This window comes from Plecotus auritus (assembly GCF_963455305.1).
Source record: "Plecotus auritus genome assembly, chromosome: 10".
In the NCBI taxonomy this organism is placed as follows: domain Eukaryota; kingdom Metazoa; phylum Chordata; class Mammalia; order Chiroptera; family Vespertilionidae; genus Plecotus; species Plecotus auritus.
Genome location: NC_137785.1, coordinates 54,049,101 through 54,069,757, shown reverse-complemented (window position 1 = coordinate 54,069,757; position 20,657 = coordinate 54,049,101). Strand labels below are relative to the sequence as shown.

At 41.6% G+C, this 20,657-nt stretch overlaps 1 protein-coding gene across 6 annotated transcripts in view; it reads right to left on the bottom strand.

The window, feature by feature from the left end:
• The window catches only part of CNOT1 (CCR4-NOT transcription complex subunit 1), a 76,857-nt gene extending 59,290 nt beyond the window's left edge, over positions 1 to 17,567 (bottom strand). For all 6 annotated transcript variants that reach the window (XM_080645711.1, XM_080645715.1, XM_080645713.1 and 3 more), the window contains exons 1-2: positions 17,409 to 17,567; positions 3,716 to 3,990 (exon numbers count right to left, since the gene is read on the bottom strand). In XM_080645711.1, coding sequence (XP_080501837.1) covers positions 3,716 to 3,817 — 102 coding nt within the window. In that variant the 5' untranslated portion in view covers positions 3,818 to 3,990; positions 17,409 to 17,567. The remainder of the gene's footprint in view (positions 1 to 3,715; positions 3,991 to 17,408) is intronic.
• Between the last annotated feature and the right edge of the window lie 3,090 nt (positions 17,568 to 20,657).

Below are 20,657 nucleotides of genomic sequence, written 5' to 3'. Positions count from 1 at the left end.
CAAACAGACCTTACCTTCAAAAGAGCAAAAATATCTGGTTTAACAAATATTTGAGTACAAGCTAGACACCACTCAAGATAGAAGCAAATACAGCAGTAGAGGAGATCAATTGATTCCATAGCTCTAATAAAGTACGTTTTCGAGGGGGAAGAAAAGCACAGGCAAAGAATTTCTGATAATATTAACTGTCATATAAAGAAAATAAAACGGGGATATGTGATATTGATGGGAGAGGGGCAGTACCTCAGAACAAACCTTCCCTAAAGACGTAACTTGTAAGCTGAGATTTATAACACTGAGGTGATAACCACAGAAGAGCTAAAGGAATAGCATTTGAGAAGAATGCCAAAGGGAATCAGGGGACCAATCATGGTTAACGAGTATACTGACTTATCTGGCACTGTTATACCATAAAAAAAAAATGCAAGAAACATTCCGTTAGTATGCCAATAAAAATAATAATAATTGAAGTTTTTGTTTTAACTAGGATCAGCAAAATTTCACAAATATCCCTTTTTATCCTTACATTTATTTTGGTAATATTTTATAATTTCACAATAGCTTTTACAGGCCCCTCAATCTTAACCACAACCCTAATATATATAGACAAACAATACCAGGTTATTAAACATTAAGTTGTTTTGTTTTTTTTTAAGTCAAGGATGCAATGACTAAAGAGAAATGCCACACATATCCTGCTGGCTGATGGTAGGGATCACAGGGTGTGCTTTATGGCTACTAGGGGAATACAATATTCCTTCTGTAATATCATGCAGTCTGTCCTTCACTATGAGCAACTATTTTTTTCTTCTAAAACCAAAGTGGTATTATCAAAATATGATCTTGAATTGCAAATATGCTGAAATAAGATTTTACTGATCCCATATGATTAAGCCCTAGACATTTTTGCTTAAAATTACACCATTCCACCCATTGGGCAGGGAAAAGCAATGAAATAATTCAAAGTTTTAGGTAAATAACTACCTTACAGTCTATTAGTAAATCTTTAAGCTATATTAAAAATAAAGTAACTATATCAAAAGCATTCTACAGTACTTCTGTAGTGATCTGATTTGTGGTAAGAGTAAAACATTCTCACCTAGGAATCACATATTATAAGAGGGACAACAATAACAAATAGTGCATCTAGTCAGAAAAATCATATGGAATGGTTGGGAAACTGGGGCACTATTTGGCCTAGAGAACACACATGAGGGAAGATCAAAGACAATTATGTGAAGGGTATTTTTATGAAATATTAAAAATTTTAACCCACATATTTTAGCTCATTATAGAGAAATTTCTAATAATCCCTAGCTCTCCTAATATTTTTTTAAATCCTTATTTAGGTGGCATATTGATAAAGCAGCAATTATCTGAGAAATCATGCCTTTAACCTCAGCTCCTAAAAACAGATTTAAAAAAAACCCACAAGAATAGATACGGGCATTTTCACATAAGCTCACGAAAAATACAAAATCTAGCCTAACAAATGATGTCAAAGGTGCCAAACATGTCCAAGAATCTATATAATTATACAGTACTAGATTGTTAAAGTTTAAATTGAAGACATTAACTTCCTACATACATTACAATGATTATAGAAATTGGAATAGACTATGTCTAAATATGTATGTGCTCCATACAAATAATGAAACATTTTCATATTTCTTAAGCTTGTTAAATATATTAGAACTCTTAAAAATATTCATTCCAGCCAAAACCGGTTTGGCTCAGTGGATAGAGCGTCGGCCTGCGGACTGAAGGGTCCCGGGTTCGATTCCAGTCGGGGGCATGTGCCTTGGTTGCGGGCACATCCCCAGTGGGAAGTGTGCAGGAGGCAGCTGCTCGATGTTTCTCTCTCATCGATGTTTCTGGCTCTCTATCCCTCTCCCTTCCTCTCTGTGAAATATCAATAAAATATATTTTTAAAAAAAAATATTCATTCCAGGTTTTCATTGTATTACATGGATGAATACTTTGGGCTATTTTACAAAAAACAGTGCATCTATTCAAAACAGTGTAATATATTGAAAAGAACATGAAAACAAATTTTGGCAGCAAATATAAAGGGTTATTTCTAACACATAAAGCATTAATTTAAGGACAAAAATGTCCAACTTGTAAATAAAAGATGGTACTAAGAGTACTTCTCTCTATTCTAATCTCTCAAATTTTTTAAAAAATTCTATTTTAGGAAGTGGTCCAGATGAGGTATGACAGATAGTTCATTTTTACCACCTCAAATGACAGACCAAATGCAGACTTTCACTTGGGGCTAATAAATCCAGAAATAAAAATGTTTAGAGACATAATTATGCTTTGTTCAAGAGATGAATCTGGGGCACAAATGAACCTTGAAAAACAGATTGTCCATTTAGAGACACAGATCAATATACAGAAATTGCAGAATGGCACAAGAGACAGAGCTGAGGGAACAACCAGGTTTAAGCTGCCTCTTTTAAAGTCTATAAGCAAAGCAGCTAGCCAAAGGAGAATGCTGAAGAAAAAGAATAAGAGGAGGCACCTATTACTAAATATGAAAACAGAAATGGCAGACTAACCCAACACACTTCCCCACATTTAAGCATCCTCAAAACTGTGTGTGTGTGTGTGTGTGTGTGTGTGTGTGTGTGTGTGTGTGCGCGCGCATATGTACATATGTAAAATAGAGGTCCTCGCAGCCCCAGCTTCGTCCAGAAGGACGTTCGGCTGTCCGGTCTACTTAGCATATTACGCTTTTATTATTATAGATAATTGAGCTGGTTTAAAGATGAGCAAACACTCAGCATGGAACCTATTTGAAGAAACTAAAACAAAGAAAAACAAATAAGACAAGTAAAGAACAACATTTCAAATAAACAGAAAGAGGTCAGACATATAGTATTACATACTCTCAAAGTAATTATAAAACTGTTCTGTTTTTTAAGGGGAAAGTCCTCAAAAAGGTGTAACACTGGTTTCAAAGACAAGATGGCAAGAAAATGAATGCAAACTTGCAGTACTTAGGAAACATAAGGCAAAAATCTTACAGAAAAGAAAATTCCCAAATAATTGATATACCTCAATTCACAAGAGAAGAAATGAATACTAAAACAAAAACTAATGGATAAACAAAACTTGGAATACCCCCAAAATGGACTAAAAGGAATGAGGTACTGACTGACTCAGGCTCCAAGATGATGACCCTTGAAAGCAAGCAAAGTGAAAGAGACACAGAAGTCCACATACGGAATGATTCCATTTATATAAACGGTCCAAATCCACAGAAGTAGAAAGTAGATAAGTGGCTGCCAGGGGCTGGAGTGAAGGGGAAAAGTAGAGCCAATTGCTAATGAATTGAGGTGTTTCTTTTTAGGATGATGACAACATTGTGGAGTTAGATGTGATGGTTGAACAACTATGTGAATCTTCTAGAAAATACTAAATTTTATATCTTAAAAAGATTGAGTTTTATAGTTCGTGAGGTATACCTTGTTTTTAAATATAGAAGAAAATAAATGGGAATAGATCAAAACAAATTAGATCACATGTAATAATTTTTACCAAAAATAAATCTGTGAATTCCCTAAAAAAATGGGATAAGATTATGTATTAAGCTGAAGTCACCTGAAATAAGGGGCAAAAATCACATATTTTTCATGCAACATACCCACATACATTCCCAACTTTCTACCATATAATCATTCCTTTAATGGTACTCCTGTTTACTTACATGCTGTATTTCCTGCTGGCTGGCTCGGTAGTTTTTCTTGGTTAAATTGTCCACCAGGTAGCTGATTTGAGACAAGGCCAGCGAGAGCGAGTCAAGATTCATTGCTGGTTGGGGCGGAAGCAGGCGGCCGAGCCCGGCGCAAAATCACCATTATTCCCCTTTAGTCACCTCAGAGGCAGGTTAATGCTTTCTTTGTAATTAGCCTATATCTGGTGTCGTGCAGTGTTGTCAGTTCTTCTTTACCAGGGGTCTTACTCTGTTCTGAAACATGGCACCTGTTTAAAAAAAAAAATTCAAATTTTTAATTATATTTAATTTTTTTTATGGGGGGGGGGGGAAATAGGTTAAATAACCTTCACCTCTCCACCGTAGTACCTGTAATACTAAGGAAGAAAAAAAGTGAATTAAGATGCCTCAACCACTACTGATTTTAAAATCCAAGTTTTAAAATTAGATGGAGCCAGTATAAAAAGAAAATACACCTTGACCCCCCACCCCAAAAAAAAAAAAAAAAAAAAAAACCTGCTACAAGAAAACATAGGGAAGAAACTCCTGGACATAACTTTTTGGATATGACACCAAAAGCACAACAAAAGAAAAAAAATCAACAAGTGGGACTAGATCAAATGTAGAGGGTTCTATACAATGAAAGAAACAATGAACATGGAAAGTCAGCCTCTGGAATTGAAGAGAATATTTGCAAACCATGTTTCAGGGGTTTAATCCAAAGGGTTAATCCAAAATTTATAAAGAACTCACACAATGCAATTAAAAAAGCAAACTCAGATTAAACATGGGTGAAGGAACTAAACATTTTTCCAAAAAAGTCATCCAAATGGCAAACAGGTACATGAAAGGTACTAAACATCACTAATCATCAGAGAAGTGCAAATCAAAACCAGGATGAGATATCAACTCACACCTGTAAGAATGGCTATCAACAAGAGATGTCTCGGATCTGATTCCTGGTCAAGGGCAGATAGCTGGGTTGCAGGTTCAATCCCCACCGTGGTCATTGTGTCTGAGCCCTCTCATGTGCGTGTGCGTGTGCGTGTGCGTGTGCATGTGTGTCTGTCTCCCACTTTCCTTTATCATCCGTCCTCTAGGAAAAAAAAAGAATCAGCAGAAAAAATATCCTCCACTGAGAATAAAAAAAAAGAATCAACCAATGAATGAATCAATAGGTTGTAAAGAAGTTGATGTGTGTGTGTGTGTGTGTGTGTGTGTGTGTGTGTGTATGCCCTTGTGCCTCTCTCTCAAATCAATTCTTTAAAAATGAATGTTGCCCTAATCGGTTTGGCTCAGTGGATAGAGCGTCGGCCTGCGGACTCAAGGGTCCCAGGTTCGATTCCGGTCAAGGGCATGTACCTTGGTTGCAGGCATATACCCAGTAGGGAGTGTGCAGGAGGCAGCTGATCGATGTTTCTCTCTCATCGATGTTTCTAACTCTCTGTCCCTCTCCCTTCCTCTCTGTAAAAAATCAATAAAATATATTTTTTTTAAAAATGAATGTAGCCCTGGCCAGTTTTTTGGCTCAGTGATTACATATTGTCCCTTGGCCCTAAGGGGCTTGGTTATGATTCCTGGGCATGTACCTCAGTTGCAGGTTCAATCCCTAGCTTGGTTGGTGCCCAAGCAGGAGGCAACCAACTGATGTGTCTCTGTCTCTCTGTTGCTCTCTCTCTGCCCACCCCCACCCCTGCTTCCACTCTAAAAATCAACGGAAAAAATTTCCTCACTCCTCAGGTGAGCATTTTTTTAAAAGAAGTATGTAGCCCTTTAAAGCATAAAACCATCATAAACCTAATTACAGAACGTAGCTCAAGTTCATTAAACTTTGGAAAAAAAATTTTTTTAAATCCTCATCCGAGGGTATTTTCCCATTGATTTTCAGAGAGAGTGGGAGAGAGAGGGAAAGACAGAGAAAAATATCCATGTGAGAGAAATACATCAATTGGTTGCCTCCTGCACGTGCCCCGACTAATGCCGGCCGGGGAGGAGCCTGTAACCAAGGTACGTGCCCTTGACCAGAATTGAACTCAGGACCATTCAATCCACAGGCCAACGCTCTATCCACTGAGCCAAACTGGCTAGGGCCGAATATATTTTAATTGGAAAATTTTACTATTATCACCCTTCATTTTATCAGGATTATATAAAATGCCCCAAATCATCCTCTACCAGTTTACTCCAGTGTACCATATAAACATCATCTGCTAAAGTTAGCCCTCTTATCAGTTCAAACATTCCAACCTAACTACATAGACAGTCCTTGAGTTACATCGGACTCGACATACGTCGTTTCGTGGTTACATCGCCATCTCCCATTTAAGTCGCGCCGTAGGAATGGATCTCCAACATAACCCGAGGACCTACTGTACGTACATTAAATGCTATAAAAAAACAAACACGCCGAAACTGGTTTGGCTCAGTGGATAGAGCGTCAGCCTGTGGACTGAAGGGTCCCAGGTTCGATTCCGGTCAAGTGCATGTACCTTGGTTGCGGGCACGTCCCCAGTAGGGGGTGTGCAGGAGGCAGCTGATCGATGTTTCTCTCATCGATGTTTCTAACTCTCTATCCCTCTCCCTTCCTCTCTGTAAAAAATCAATAAAATATATTTTAAAAAAAACAAAAACAAACAAACACATACACACACAAGTAAAGACTCACCTCAAGTGCCTAATAGAATACAGAATTTATTATAATGCTATGCAACTAAGACAACTGTGTAAAAGAATGGGGAAGAGGGCAGCCGGCGTGACTCAGTGGTTGAACATCAACCTATGAACCAGATTCGATTCTGGTCAAGGGCACATGCCAGGTTGCGGGCTCGATCCCCAGTAGGGGGGCGTGCAAGAGGCAGCCGATCAATGATTCTCTCATCACTGGTGTTTCTCTTTCCCCCTCTCCTTTTCTCTCTGAAATCAATAAAAATATGTAAAAAATAAATAAAATTATAATTTTTTTTAAAAAAAGACTCATAGAAGACATGCTTCTGGGTTGGGGTTTCGTAGATAGCAGAGCATAGCAGAGCAGAATGCCTCGCTGCAATCTATTGAAAGTCAGCCCTTGACACAAGGGTTTGTAAAAAAAAATTTTTAAAAGAATGGAGAGGAGAAAAGACCTATTTTAAGTGCTGATTCCCCACCCTATCCGGTTTGGCTCAGTGGATAGAATGTCAGCTTTCAGACTAAAGGTCCCAGGTTCGATTCCAGTCAGGAGTTCATACCTCCATTGCAGGCTCCTCCCCGGCCGGGGCACGTGAAGGAGGCAACCAATCGATGAGTTTCTCTCACATCGTTATTTCTGTCTTTCCCTCTAAAAATCAATGGGCGCGGCTGCCATCTCAGTGGTTGAACACTGACCTAGGAACCTGGAGGTCACAGCTTGATTCCCAGTCAGGGCACACACCCGGGTGTGGGCTCAATCCCCAGTGTGAGGCAGCCAATCAATGATTCTCTCATCATTGATATTTCTATCTTTCTCCCTCTCCCTTCCTCTCTGAAATAAATAAATAAAAAAGAACAGAGTGGGCCACATGTGAGGACTACCTCCCATTCTTCTTAAAACCAAATAAATATAAAAATCAATGGAAAAATATCCTTGGATGAGGATTAAAAATAGTAATTTTTAAAAAGCTGATTTCTAAGCACCACCCTATTTTGATTCAAAAGAATCAAAATCCCTTGGGAAAATACAGGACATGGTATTTTGAACACTCTCTGTGGGTGATTCTTACATATATTTTTTAAATATGTTTTTATTGATTTCAGAGAGGAAAGAAGAGGGAGTTAGAAACATTAATGATAAGAGAGAATCATCAATCGGCTGCCTCCTGTACGCCCCCCCCAACACACACACTCTTGGGATTGAGGCAGCAACCTGGGCATGTGCCCTGACCAGGAATCAAAGCACGACCTCCTGGTTCTTAGGTCAACTCTCAACCAATGGGTCACACGGGACGGACTTAGTGCATTTTAATGTTTAAGAACCACTGACCTGCCCTAGCCGGTTTGGCTCAGTAGATAGAGCTTGGCCTGCGGACTGAAGGGTCCTAGGTTTGATTCTGGTCAAAGGCACATGCCCAGGTTGTGGGCTCAGTCCCCAGCAGGAGTGTGCAGGAGGCAGCCAATCAATGGTTCTCTCTCATCACTGATGTTTCTACCTCTCTCCCCCTCTCCCTTCCTCTCTGAAATCATTAAAAATATATTTTTAATAAACAAAATAAAATGAACTCAAGTATCTCTGCCTAATATTTACACCCTTATGTAATAATCCCCTTCCCTTAAGTGTGGGCTGGACCCTTAATTCGTATGGCTTTGAAAGAAGATAACAGAAAGTCATTCCAAGATTAAGTTACAAAAGACTGACACTGGCATCTGAGAATTAGAGATACAATAACAATAAACATCTTACAAGAAAGAACAGCACCCTGACTGGTTTGGCTCAGTGGATAGAGCGTCGACCTGCGGACTGAAGGGTCCCGGGTTCAAGTCCAGTCAAGGGCATGTACCTTGGTTGCAGGCACATCCCCAGTGGGAGGTGTGCAGGAGGCAGCTGATCGATGTTTCTCTCTCACTGATGTTTCTAACTCTCTATCCCTCTCCCTTCCTCTCTGTAAAAAAATCAATAAAATATATTAAAAAAAAAAAAAAGAAAGAACAGCAGCACCAACAAAGAACTACCCTGCCCAAACACCAACAGTACCCTTTTTGAAAAAAAAAATGGCTTTTGCATCTACTTTCTGTAACTTGGATTCCAAATTTGGTTTTCCACAAACTTAATACAAAGCCAAGCACAACTTAAAGCCACCAAACGGTAAGAGTATATATATGGCTTATGTGAAGTGGCTACCACTTCTCAGAGCAAGTTTAAGCATTACTATTAATTCAATCAAATATTTGTTGAGTGCTGGCTATGTGTCAAATACCTGAGGTACATACATCCCTGCATTCCCAATGTAAGGGAAAAACAGTAATCATAAAAAATTATGAAGCATTTTAGGAGATGCTAACTAATATGAAAAAAGAAAAACTATAAGGTAAAGGTGAATCAAATGTGTGTGGGGGTGCTGCAATTTAAGTAGGGTAGTCAAGAGCGAGCCTTATTGGAAAGTATAGTTTTTGAGCAGATTTGAAGGAACTGGGGGTACAGCCATACACACATCTGAGAAAAGAATATTCCAGGCCCTAGCTGGTTTGGTTCAGTGGACAGAGCGCCGACCTGCAGACTGAAAGGTCCCGGGTTCAATTCCGGTCAAGGGCACATGCCAGGCAGGCTCGATCCCCGGTAGGGGGCGTGCAGAAGGCAGCCAGTCAATGATTCTCTCTCATCATTGATGTTTCTGTCTCCTTTTCCCTTCCTCTCTGAAATCAATAAAAATATATTTAAAAAAAGAATGTTCCGCCCTAACTGGTTTGGCTCAGTGGATAGAGCGTCAGCCTGCGGACTGAAGGGTCCCAGGTTCGATTCCAGTCAAGGGCATGTACCTTGATTGCGGGCACATCCCTAGTAGGAGGTGTGCACGAGGCAGCTGACCAATGTTTCTCTCTCATTGATGTTTCTAACTCTCTATCCTTCTCCCTTCCTCTCTGTAAAAAATCAATAAAATATATTTAAAAAAAAAAAAAAAAAAAAAGAATGTTCCAGGCAGAGGGATTGGTGGTCAGTCACTACTAAGGCTTTCTCATGGCATGTACAAGGAAAAGCAAGCAGGCCAAGTTGTAGCCAAAGTAAACTTATTGCGGGGGGTTGGGGGGTGGTGGTGTTAAGTTGGGGGAAATGAGGAATGCCTGGGAGGTACAGGGCAGGGCTATATCCTATAGGTGATGAAAATGACTTTGTTAGGCTTTTACTAAAGACAAATAGAGAATCAATGGATGATCTTGAATGGGATGACATACTGCTTTTAAAATCACTCTAGATGGTGAACTGCGAACAAACTGTAGGGGAGAGCAAGGGTAGAAACAGGATAGGCAATAACACATTAAGAATTAGTCACTTAGGGAGGTAGGAGGGGAGGGGGGTCAATCGGGGGAAAAGGAGACATGTAATACTTTAATAAAAAAAAGAATTACATTTGTAATGCCTTAATCAATCAAGCAATAAAAATTAGTCACTTAAACCCATAGAATAAAGAACTCTATAAGCTATATACAATATTCCAAAACTAGGTTAGTATGTTTCATGCTTGTCAAAATCCTTGAGAACTTACTGATTGGGAATGACTAAAAATTCAAACTGAAATACAAGTAATTTTTACACTTTACCTTCAGACAGACAACCTCAACTTCTGTAATCTTTGGTATATTTGTCAGTATGTAAAGGGAAGAGAAAAATCCTTTAAAAATCTATGCTACTGCCCTGGCCTGTGTGGCTCAATTAGTTGAGCACCATCCCATGCACTGAAGGGTTGCTAATTAGATGCCTGGTCACGGTACATACCCATGTTTTGAGCTTGATCTCTGGTGGGGGGTATGCAACAGGCAGTTGATTGATGTTTTGATGTTTCACTCTCACATAGATGTCTCTCTCTCTCTCTGGCTCAAAATCAATAAAAATGTGGTGTTTTTTTAAAATCTATGCCATAATAGTAGATATATACATAATACACTTGCCTCTCCATTATCCAACTAAAGAATAAAAGCGTAAGTGTGAATAATCCAAATCATGGGCATCCCAAACTTATGTATTCCTGGACTTAGAAAAGCCTAGTGTAAAAACATGTGGTTTTTTATTTTTGTTTTTAATCCAGCTGGCCAGGGGTAAGAAAATACTCAAGGGTAAAATGGCCAACATGTAGTCAATCAGTTTGAAATGAAAGCTTTGCCAAAAACAAAAAATGGATCAAGAGTTGATCCATTATGTCACTACTAGAGGCCTAATGCATGAAATTCGTGCAAGAGTAGGCCTTCCTTCCCCCGGCCTCAGTCAGTGGCCTGAGCCTCTCCCTCTTTGGAGCAATCGTAGAGCCCCGGGTGATAGCCAGGCCCCCAACCAATCGCATCGTACCCGCCTTGGCTGGCCTGGCGCCAGTGGGTACCACAGTGTGGTCCCAGATGGTCATTCCACTGTTCAGCCATTCGGTCGATTTGCATATTACACTTTTATTACATAGGATGTCACTTTAAACAAGCAATTTTACTTAATGCAATGAAACTTTACACTAACTGTTTTAAAATGTTTAATGTTTTTATTGATATTAGAGAGAGAGGAGAGGGATAGAGATGCAGAAACACCGATGAGAGAGAAACATTGATCAGCCTCCTGCACCTCCCCTACTGGGGATTCAGTCTGCAACCGGGTCATGTACCCTGACCAGAATCAAATTCTTGAATCATGGATCCACACTCAATGACTGAGCCACTCTGGATGGGCAATACTAACTTTTAAAGAACATTTAATAGCCTGTGTGGATATCTTCTAAATTTTACAAGAATTAATCCAGCCGAAACCGGTTTGGCTCAGTGGATGGAGCGTCGGCCTGCAGACTGAAGGGTCCCGGGTTCGATTCCGGTCAAGGGCATGTGCCTTGGTTGCGGGCACATCCCCAGTGGGGGGTGTGCAGGAGGCGGCTGATCGGTGTTTCACTCTCATCGATGTTTCTAGCTATCCCTCTCCCTTCCTCTCTGTAAAATATCAATAAAATATATTAAAAAAAAAAAAAAGAATTAATCCAACCCATACATCAGCATGGTACAACATATTGTTAGTGTTAGCAAATAAATCCCTTATTTTTAAGAAGGGAAAACATGAAGAGAGCCAGAAAGCATGCTTACTCCAAAATCAGAAAGTTACCAAGTTCTTGATCTGAAATCTGAATATTCAGAAGCAGGGTCCCAGTAGTATTTGCAAAATTATAAAACTGTGCAATATATAATATACTTAAGACTAAAAGGTAAAAATGGGGAGTATACTTAAGCTACTTTAAAAATAACTACACCAGCCCTAGCTGGTTTGGCTCAGTGCATAGAGCTTGTCCTGCAACTGAGGGGTCCCAGGTTCGATTCTGATCAAGGGCACAGGCTCGATCCACGGTGGGGGGGAGTGCAGGAGGCAGCTGATCAATGATTCCCATCATTTATGTTTCTCTCTCCCTTCCTCTCTGAAATTAAAAATATATTTTTTTAAAAATACCTATGCCAAAAGAAAACTTAAATTATGTCAAAATTCAATTTATAGTGAACATTTTAAAACAAGTCCCTCCATCCAGTGCACATCTCACAACAGAAGTGCTACAAGTCTTATTACACTGAAGTTAAGTAATGACCACTCACAATAATTATAACAGAAAAGACCATCCATCTTTTTTAGGGGGGGGGAGGGGAGAGGAGGGTGGAGTTAAAAGAATGAACAGAGGGGATAAATAGTAATAGGGAAAAAAATTTTTTTTAAAAGACCATATCTTTTTGTCAGGGTAGAGTTTTATATTGTCACAATGCAGGAATGAAAAACTCAAATCTTGTATCTTGTCCTCCAAAAAATTGCTAGGAAAAAACCCTGCATTTTCTTTGGTCACAACTAAGAAAATTTTATCCAACAAAAACATTGGGAGTATTTTGCAAGATGTTTGTCAAGTCATTATGCTGTACATCTAAAACTTATACAGTGCTGTAAGTTAATTATATTTTAACTAGAGGCCTGGTGCACAAAATTCATGCACAGGTGCAATCCCTAGGCCTGGCCAGCGATTGAAGCACAAGCGTCTGGCATGGAAAGGCAGGTCCCTGCTGACCTCCGGGCCATGGGCAGCACCTGGGTCCCCCACATGTCCCTCCGCCTTAGTCACGGCGCCTGGGTCCCCATGCGGTGATGCGGTAAGCACGGCTGGATGCCACAGGCTGGGGCACAGCGTGGGACTCTGGGTCCCAGCAGCGCCGCACAAAGCCAGGCAGGTAGCGCACTCTCTCCCAGCCTGCTTTGCAGACAGGCTCCTGCGCAAACCCATGGGGAGCTCAACCGGCCCGTGCTGCGACGTGGCTCAACCAGAAGAGGCCGCGCAGGGGAAGAGGCTGTGTGGGTGCAGGGCGGGCTCCTCACGGGTGCCTGGCACCTGAGCGCAGGGGGCTTCCCTGGCGCGTAAGCCCTGGTATCCTGGGGGAGGGCAGCAGGGGGAGTGAGAGCAAACTCGGTGGACACCCTGCATTGTCACTGCACTTCCATCCCCATCACCCCTGCCCCCAGGTAGCCGGCGAGAGATCATAGCGTGTTGCTGATGCCCACCATGTTCCGTGCCACCCCGTGGTGGTCAGTGCACATTATAGCGAGTGGTCAAACTCCAGGGTGAATGACGGCCCAAGGGGACAATTTGCATATTAGGCTTTTATTATATAGGATAATACAAGGGGGGAAAACCCCACATTAGGAGTAAAGGAAAAAAATCTCCCTAGGTAATTCAAGAAATTGCCAGTGTGTCAACATTAATTCTGTAGAACTATTCATGAAGATAGTCATGTTCTTTTTTTAAAATGTATTTTTATTGATTTCAGAGAGGAAGGGAGAGGGAGAGAGAGAGAACCGGGCATGTGCCCTGACTAGGAATCTAATTGTGACCTCCTGATTCATAGGTAAACACTCAACCACTGAGCCACACTGGCAGAGCAGTCATGATGTTCTTAAAAATTCAATCCACTAAATTAAGGTGAATCCTGAACTACAAAATTGACCTCCAGAGATTTTAATTGCATGATGAACTTTGTCTTTAAAAAAAAAAAGTGGTTGATCACATTGCTTATTCTCACTTTTTTGGTGAATGATCCAATTCATAGATCTTTCTTTTCCTTGTATTGAATTCAAGCAGTGTGGGAGACAGAATGAACACTAGGGCTAGAGTAGAAAATCTAATCTAACCTTAAACTAAGGAAGTCCACCTCACTTTCCTGGACTCAGTTGCCTAAAAGATGATACCATAATTCTGTATGACTAGCTTTCAAAGTGTAACCATTTAAAGATGTCAACACAATTATAAATATGTAGCTCCAAGAAAAAAAGTCTGTGCTCTCAAAGAACAAAATTCAGGGTGTACGCTTTTCTAAGAATACCACTAAGTGTACAAATGAAGCATCATTCAATTACCATTCAGGGTAATGGGATACGTGTTTGGGGGAAAGGACAACTCCTTACCCGCCCCCCCCACCCCCCGCCATAAAATGAGACAGAGAACTTAAAAGGCAATATATGGTACAGCTAAGTAGAACTGGCCAAGAAGAATGTATAAGAACCAATTTTGCTTAAGAACAACAGAGAAAATATTTAGATAGCACACTTCAGTTTGAACTCCTATGATGGATAATGTTTTGGTATGTACAAACACTGACATTCCAGTTAAGAGGCAAAGATATACTTGCAAACCACTGTAACAAGTCTTGATACAGCATAAAATAGCAACAGGTAGGAAGAAATCAGCACTTATACAGCTCCTGGCTAAGGTACTTGAAGAACTTTTGAGCAGAGGCAGGCTATTTTCAAACCAATGATTTAGGTGGCAATTTGGCAGTAAAGAACTGTATTCCTGGATTCATTTACAATTAGGATGCATTCACATATTACTTACATAATAAAGAAATCCAATAAACAAATGATGGGGAAAAGATACTAGAGAGATTAGTTAGGAAGCTATTGCAACAAAGACAAAGGATCTGAAACAAAGGAGTAACTATTCTTATGATGGGTCTACATAAAAATTTAAAAAGTAACTGCATTTCTAAACTAGGAGCTATAAATCAAGGTGACAAACTTGCATATTATCTAAAACGGAAATTGTTGAACTCTCTTAACATGAAGCTTAATAACAGTAACATGGTGTGTTTCAAAATATGCTTTTATTCCACTTAATAGTTCATATAATTAGTCCAACATCTCAAAAAAGTCCTCTCATTCATTTCAGGAATTGCCTTCTAACTGCTATAACAAAATTAATCAAGACATGTTATCCTGGAGGTTTATGCTAACCTTTCCAGTCTTAAAGACAGAAATGCATTTCTTAAATCTACACTCTACACTCCCAAAGGCTGCATTTCCTTCAATCTCAAGACAGGGTTTCAGATCAAATCTGCACCTCTAATTACTGACTTCTCAAACAATGCTTTTTAATGAACAATGTCTTTTATTTGCTTCAGCTACATTCTTACAAGTGTATGAGTGAAAAGTACATTGAAATAAACTGTTGTGTATATATAGGGCACAAAAGGTTTTGAGTCCATGTTAGCTTTGAAACATGGTTCTTAAAAACTGCAAACAGAAAAGGAACTGCAGGATTTTTCTATGTACAGTATAAGGTCTTAAAAAAGACTCAGTGGGATGCCATTTTGAAACTGCACAGCAGGAAGTTCAGTTTGATCAAAGAGCCATTTAAGAAATGCTTGGGCTAATATTTTTTATAATGACTAGAAAGTTAGCTTTGGGGGTTTTTTTAATAAAAGAATATATTACATTCATAAAATATAGCATTTCAAAATGGCAGGCTACAATTTTTGTTAATTCAAGAATCATAAACTTCTTACAAAATTAATGCCTTGAAATATTTAAGCATTTAATTAGTATTGTGGACAAATTCCCTTCCATGGCATTGAGTGACAAAGGTTTGTTACCTTGTAGAATAAAGACTCAAATTCATAAATTTAAGCTGGTTAAAAAGAAAGCTTTTCATAACTAGACCAGCATCTCACCAAAAACACACTCTGGAAGAGCAACAAGAATAATTTGAGATTGGTCTTTAAGCATGTTCTGAAGAGCTAAGCAAGCATTTCCTCTTCTGTTCTCACAGGTTTTGTTTTGCTTTTTAATGACTTAACCCAAAGTTATGAGGATGTCACAGTACACAGCCTGACAAGATACACGTTTAAAACCTCCGTAGAAATTTAGAGACTAGAAACTAAGCCAGGGATCCATTTGAATGAGTTAGAACCAAGAGCATTTCAGTTCTGTTCCACCTGCCGCTAAACCCTGCCCCCCCCCCCACTCCCCCCTAAAACTTCTAAGTTACAATCTTAGGCAAGAAAGGGATATACTTGCAGTTATTAATGGTCAAGTTTTGTGCCTTGATTCTAAACTTATGTTTCCACTCAAGGACTTGGGACCCACACTTGTTGAAAAGTGACAAACTCTCCAAACTATTTTTACCAACAAATTCCAATTTAGTCAGAGCACAACTAGATGCCTAAAACTGTATGTACCAGCAGCCCATTTCCTCCCTACACAAGGTAACAATTTGCAGTGTCCTAAGACATTATTACTTCACCTGTTACCTTATTAATAGCTAAAATACTATGCTGCCAATCTTTGAAAGGAATGTCAACTTGGGCCACAGATCACTAACATATTAAAACCCAAATAACTCTAACAAAAACAAGTTTCTTCTTAATCTGTTTGACCTACTTCCTAATTTTTTACTTGTCCTCCCATTTTTTCATCCTTATTCCTATCAAATGGATTGTGATAAAGGAAATGTTCAGAATTTTTCCCCCCCCCCCGCAAAAAAAAAAAAAAAAAAAACACCTCAAATTACATTCACCTAATTTTTGACTGTTAAAATAAATCCCGCCAAGACAATCGATTTATAGAGAAATAAGGAGGGAGGGAGATTAAGTATTGTTACTCAACTTTCGGGAAGAAAACTGACTTTTTTTAGTAGCGTCCTAAGAAATGTGACGATTAATGGGAGTGACTTCAGGGCAAAAGTTTATTTCTCAGAGTTTGTTTTAAGCACAGTCTCAAACCCCCAGGATCAAGCATTTTCTTTTTCTAACCTGCACAGCTTACTCCTAAGGGGGTAATTATGAGTGTGAACCCGCTTGGGTGAACTCTTCAGAGGGGGGCGGTCCTGGAGAAAAAAAAAAAAAAAAGACTATTTCCGTTTGCAATTTCAATGTTGTGTTTGGCCTTCGGGAACCCCCTCCAAGACCTGTAGTTGATCCCTCACCAGCCCTGAGGCCTCCATGGGCTCGGCTCACTCGGGGGACCCTTCCCACGGGTGAGCAGACCCGCCACTACAGCACAGACCCTGAGCTCGGGGGGTGGGGGACTTCGGGGACAAGTGCGAGCGCACGGGCCCGCGAGTGGAACAAAACCTGTGGCAAGAAGTAACAAGGAAGTGCTCGCTGCTGCCGCCCGCCCGCCCGCCCCTCCCACCGGCGGGCACCCGAAAACACCCGGGCTTGACAACGTGCTGGGGGCGCGGGAGAGGGGAAGAACCCAGAACCTGCACTCCTTCCAACCACGTCCCCCTCGCCCCAGGAGCTAGGCCTCGGGGGCCACTTGCCCGCCGCACTCCCCCGGGAGCCCGGAGAGAAAAGGGCAGTTGGGAGAAGCTCGTGGAGTCAGAGGAGGGTGTGCAGTCCGCGCGAAGCCAGGCCCAGCCGCCGGAATCAGCACCCCCGCCGCCCTCAGAGTCTCCAGGCCCCGGGCCGGGGGCCACCCGGGCTCACCCCGCGCTCTGCCCTCCGCTTCGTGGGGCCCCTGCCCCGGCCTCTGCGAGTCTACGAGGGACCCGAAAGCTCCGCGAGCCGTGGGGAGAGAGTCCGCCCGCGGCCGACTCGCTACTTCCCCGTCCCGACTGCCCCTCACTCCGCGGGGCTCCGGGAAACGATCCCCCTGGCCCCGTCGGGACCACCCCCGGCGCCTCCCCCGCCGGCAACCGCGCTCCGCAGCTGACACCGCCCGCCGGCCCCGGCCCTCGACCCCAGCCCCGCTCACCTCAAGCGGCTCCGGCGACGCTGGACACAGGAAACTCCTGGGTCCCCGACTCCGGCTCTCCTCGACCCCCCTCTTCGGTTAACTCCGCTTGTTTCTCTACAAAATGGCGCCGGAGGTCGCGCGCTCACGTCGCGGCCTTTCCCCTCCCCGTTCTCATTTCATCATTTGCTGCCCGCTCGCGGAGGGAAGGTCCCGGCACCGGCCAATGAGTGCAGCCCGCCCGTGGCCCCCACCCAATCACCGTCAGGTGCCCGCGGATTTCAACCAATCCCACACTATTCCTGGCCGAAGTCAAGGAAGAAACCAGGCTCCTGCTAGCAACTACCAATCCGGACGCCGACTTCGCGGGCTCGGGCCAATAGTCGCTCGCCAGTCCCTAGGGACCGAATCGGAGCCTTCGCGCCTGCGCCCGACCGAGGGCCAATGGGAAGATGCATAGAACTTCGATTTGGGGCTTCTCCGACTTCCCACCTGCCCCGAGAAACAATAAATAAGGGAGGGGGCCCGTAAACCCTCGCCACTCTGCGCGGGAACTACTTTGAGTTCGAGTGAAACCTCCTTCCGTCACTCTCCTATCTCTTTCGAAGTGTCAAGTCCAGTAGACTGAGGGGTTTCCCAAGCTTACACATTCCCCACCCTTCGGGTCCTCTTGGCGTGGAACACCAGCCATAAAAATCAAGCCAACCTGTAACTAAAAGGGGTAACGCTCTGCATCCCGGGATACATAGCGATGCCTCCTATCCCCCGCCCGCCTGACTCCTGTCGCAAAAGTTATGTCTCTTTTTCCGTCACTTACGGCGCCCTAGGGGAGCAGTTGCATGCTGGGAAGTGTAGTCTCCTAGGCGCCACTTTCATCAAGACAACTTTTTCTTCTACTTTTGCCTGTTAAAGAAGGGATGCATTACAGAGTGGTAGGAAGCTAAGGTTCTCTTTTTGGCTTACGACTTGTAAGCGGTATCAGAAAGGATACCTAAGCTCTTTACTCTCAAGAGAAAAGCACAAAAACGTATCTTTTGCTATAATGTCTTATGTATAGTAGATGGTAGGGTTTTATGGTCATCTATCCCCAGAGGAGGGGTGGGAACACTGGGAAGGAAGTGTTGACCGGTTGACTCTTTTAACTTTTGAAAAAACCTATCCTCCTCATCACTCCCCACCACCACCACCTCCCGTTCTAAGGCTAGGCTCAGAAGCACTACCTTTTGTGCCTAAAAATATCTTTTTTCTTTAATTGTGGTAAAAACATAAAATTCACCATCTTAACCATTTTCAAGTATACCAGACATTAGTGTTAACTACATGCATATTTGTGTGCAACTGAACTTGTTCGTGATGTAAAACTAAAACTCTAGCCCTGGCGGGGTAGCTCAATTAGTTAGATCATCCTCCAGGTACCCCAAGGTTCCGGGTTTGGTTCCGGTCAGGGCACATACGAAAATTATCCAATGAATTGCATAAATCAGTGGAATAACAAATCAATGTTTCTTTCTCTTCTTTCCTCTCTCTCCAAAAATAAATAAAAAGAAGTTAAAAACAACAACAACAACAACAACAAACAAATTTGTTTCCTTCCTCCAGTCCCTGTTCTACTATTTCTAATAGAGTTTGAGTCCTTCAGATACTTTGGAATCGTGCACTATTTGTCTTTGTGACTGGCTTATTTCACCTAAATATGCTATTTTTAAACCTGTCTTTCCTTGGTTAGAGGCCAACTCTTTCAGCAAATATTTACTGAGTGTCTTGTGTTTTCAGCAACTGAATGAGACCCAGGAGCCCCACATATAGGGAGGGCAAAGATTGCTTCAGTCTCATTCCTAGCTATATTCTCAGCACCTAGCACTGTGCTGGCACATGGTAGACATGTGAGCAAAGAAATGTTGAGAAATCAGGAGAAATGGACTTACAACATTATCAGGTTACTGATAAGCCCATCTATTCATTGTTGCTATGTGAAATTGCTAAAACCTATAGATAGCCCTAGCTGGTTCGGCTCAGTTGATAGAGTATCGACCTGTGGACTGAAGGGGCCCGGGTTTTGATTCTGATCAAGGGCACATGCCCAGGTACTGGCTGGATCCCCAGTAGGGAGCATGCAGGAGACCGCCAATCAATGATTCTCTCTCATCATTGATGTTTCTATCTCTCTCCCCCTCTCCTTTCTCTCTGAAATAAGTAAATAAATAAATAAATAAATAAATAAATCCTCTAAAGATAGCAGTATTTTGCTCAAGTTTATCAAAACTGAAAATGCACAGACCCACTGACTCAGTAATTCCATGCTTAGAAATTTATTCCACAGATGAATATTGCAAATTCATACAGAGATGAATGTATCAAGACATTCACTGATGCATTAGTTTATGGAGCCCTACAAGATTGGAAACAATAGGGAACAGGTTAAATGAATGTATGGTACTGTCATACAGTGGAATGCTATGAAGTTTTTTTAAAGGAAGAGATAAATCTATATGTACTGATATGAAATGATGCCAAGATTTAAAAAGATAGCATAATTATTTGTGTAGGAGAAAATAGCTAAATTTAAATATAACTAAATGCATAAAAAAGATTTGGAAACACACACACACCCCCCACAACTGACACCAATGGTTATCCCAGGGGAGGGAAGTGGAATGAGGAAGGGGAACTTTTGCTTTTTATTCCATATATTACTGTCCTATTTGAACTTTTTACAAAGAGGATCTATTCACGTTTTATTTGTGTAATTTAAAAAAAAATTTTTTTTAAACGCACAGAATGTGACACCCATAAAGGTCAACTATCTAAGGTCAACTCTGTCATTCTACAACTAGTTCAGGTCTCAGATGTAGATCTCCTAAAACAAGATATGTCGAGATGAAGCCGAGTTGCCTTTTCTCACTTCAGCCTGTCTTGGCCAAGAACGCGCTTTGCTACTTTATACTGAAGTTGCTCTGAGAGACCCTGGAGCCCACTGCCAGCCCCTCCCCCAGAGCTGCACCAACAACGCTCCAGGATTTCACCTGCCTTGGGGCCTTAACCAAGCACTTGCAGGATTCCACCGTAGCCTGAAGATCAAAGTCCTTCAACTGTGTGTTTAGAATTCATGATGGCATGCCCTGGCCAGGTGGCTCAGTTGGTTGGAGTTCCTCCCGTACATCAAAAGGCTGCAGGTTTGATTCCTGGTCAGGGCACATACCTAGGTTGTGTGTTTGATCCCCCTGGAGGCAAAGATTGATATTTCTGTCACATCAATGTTTCTCTCTCTCC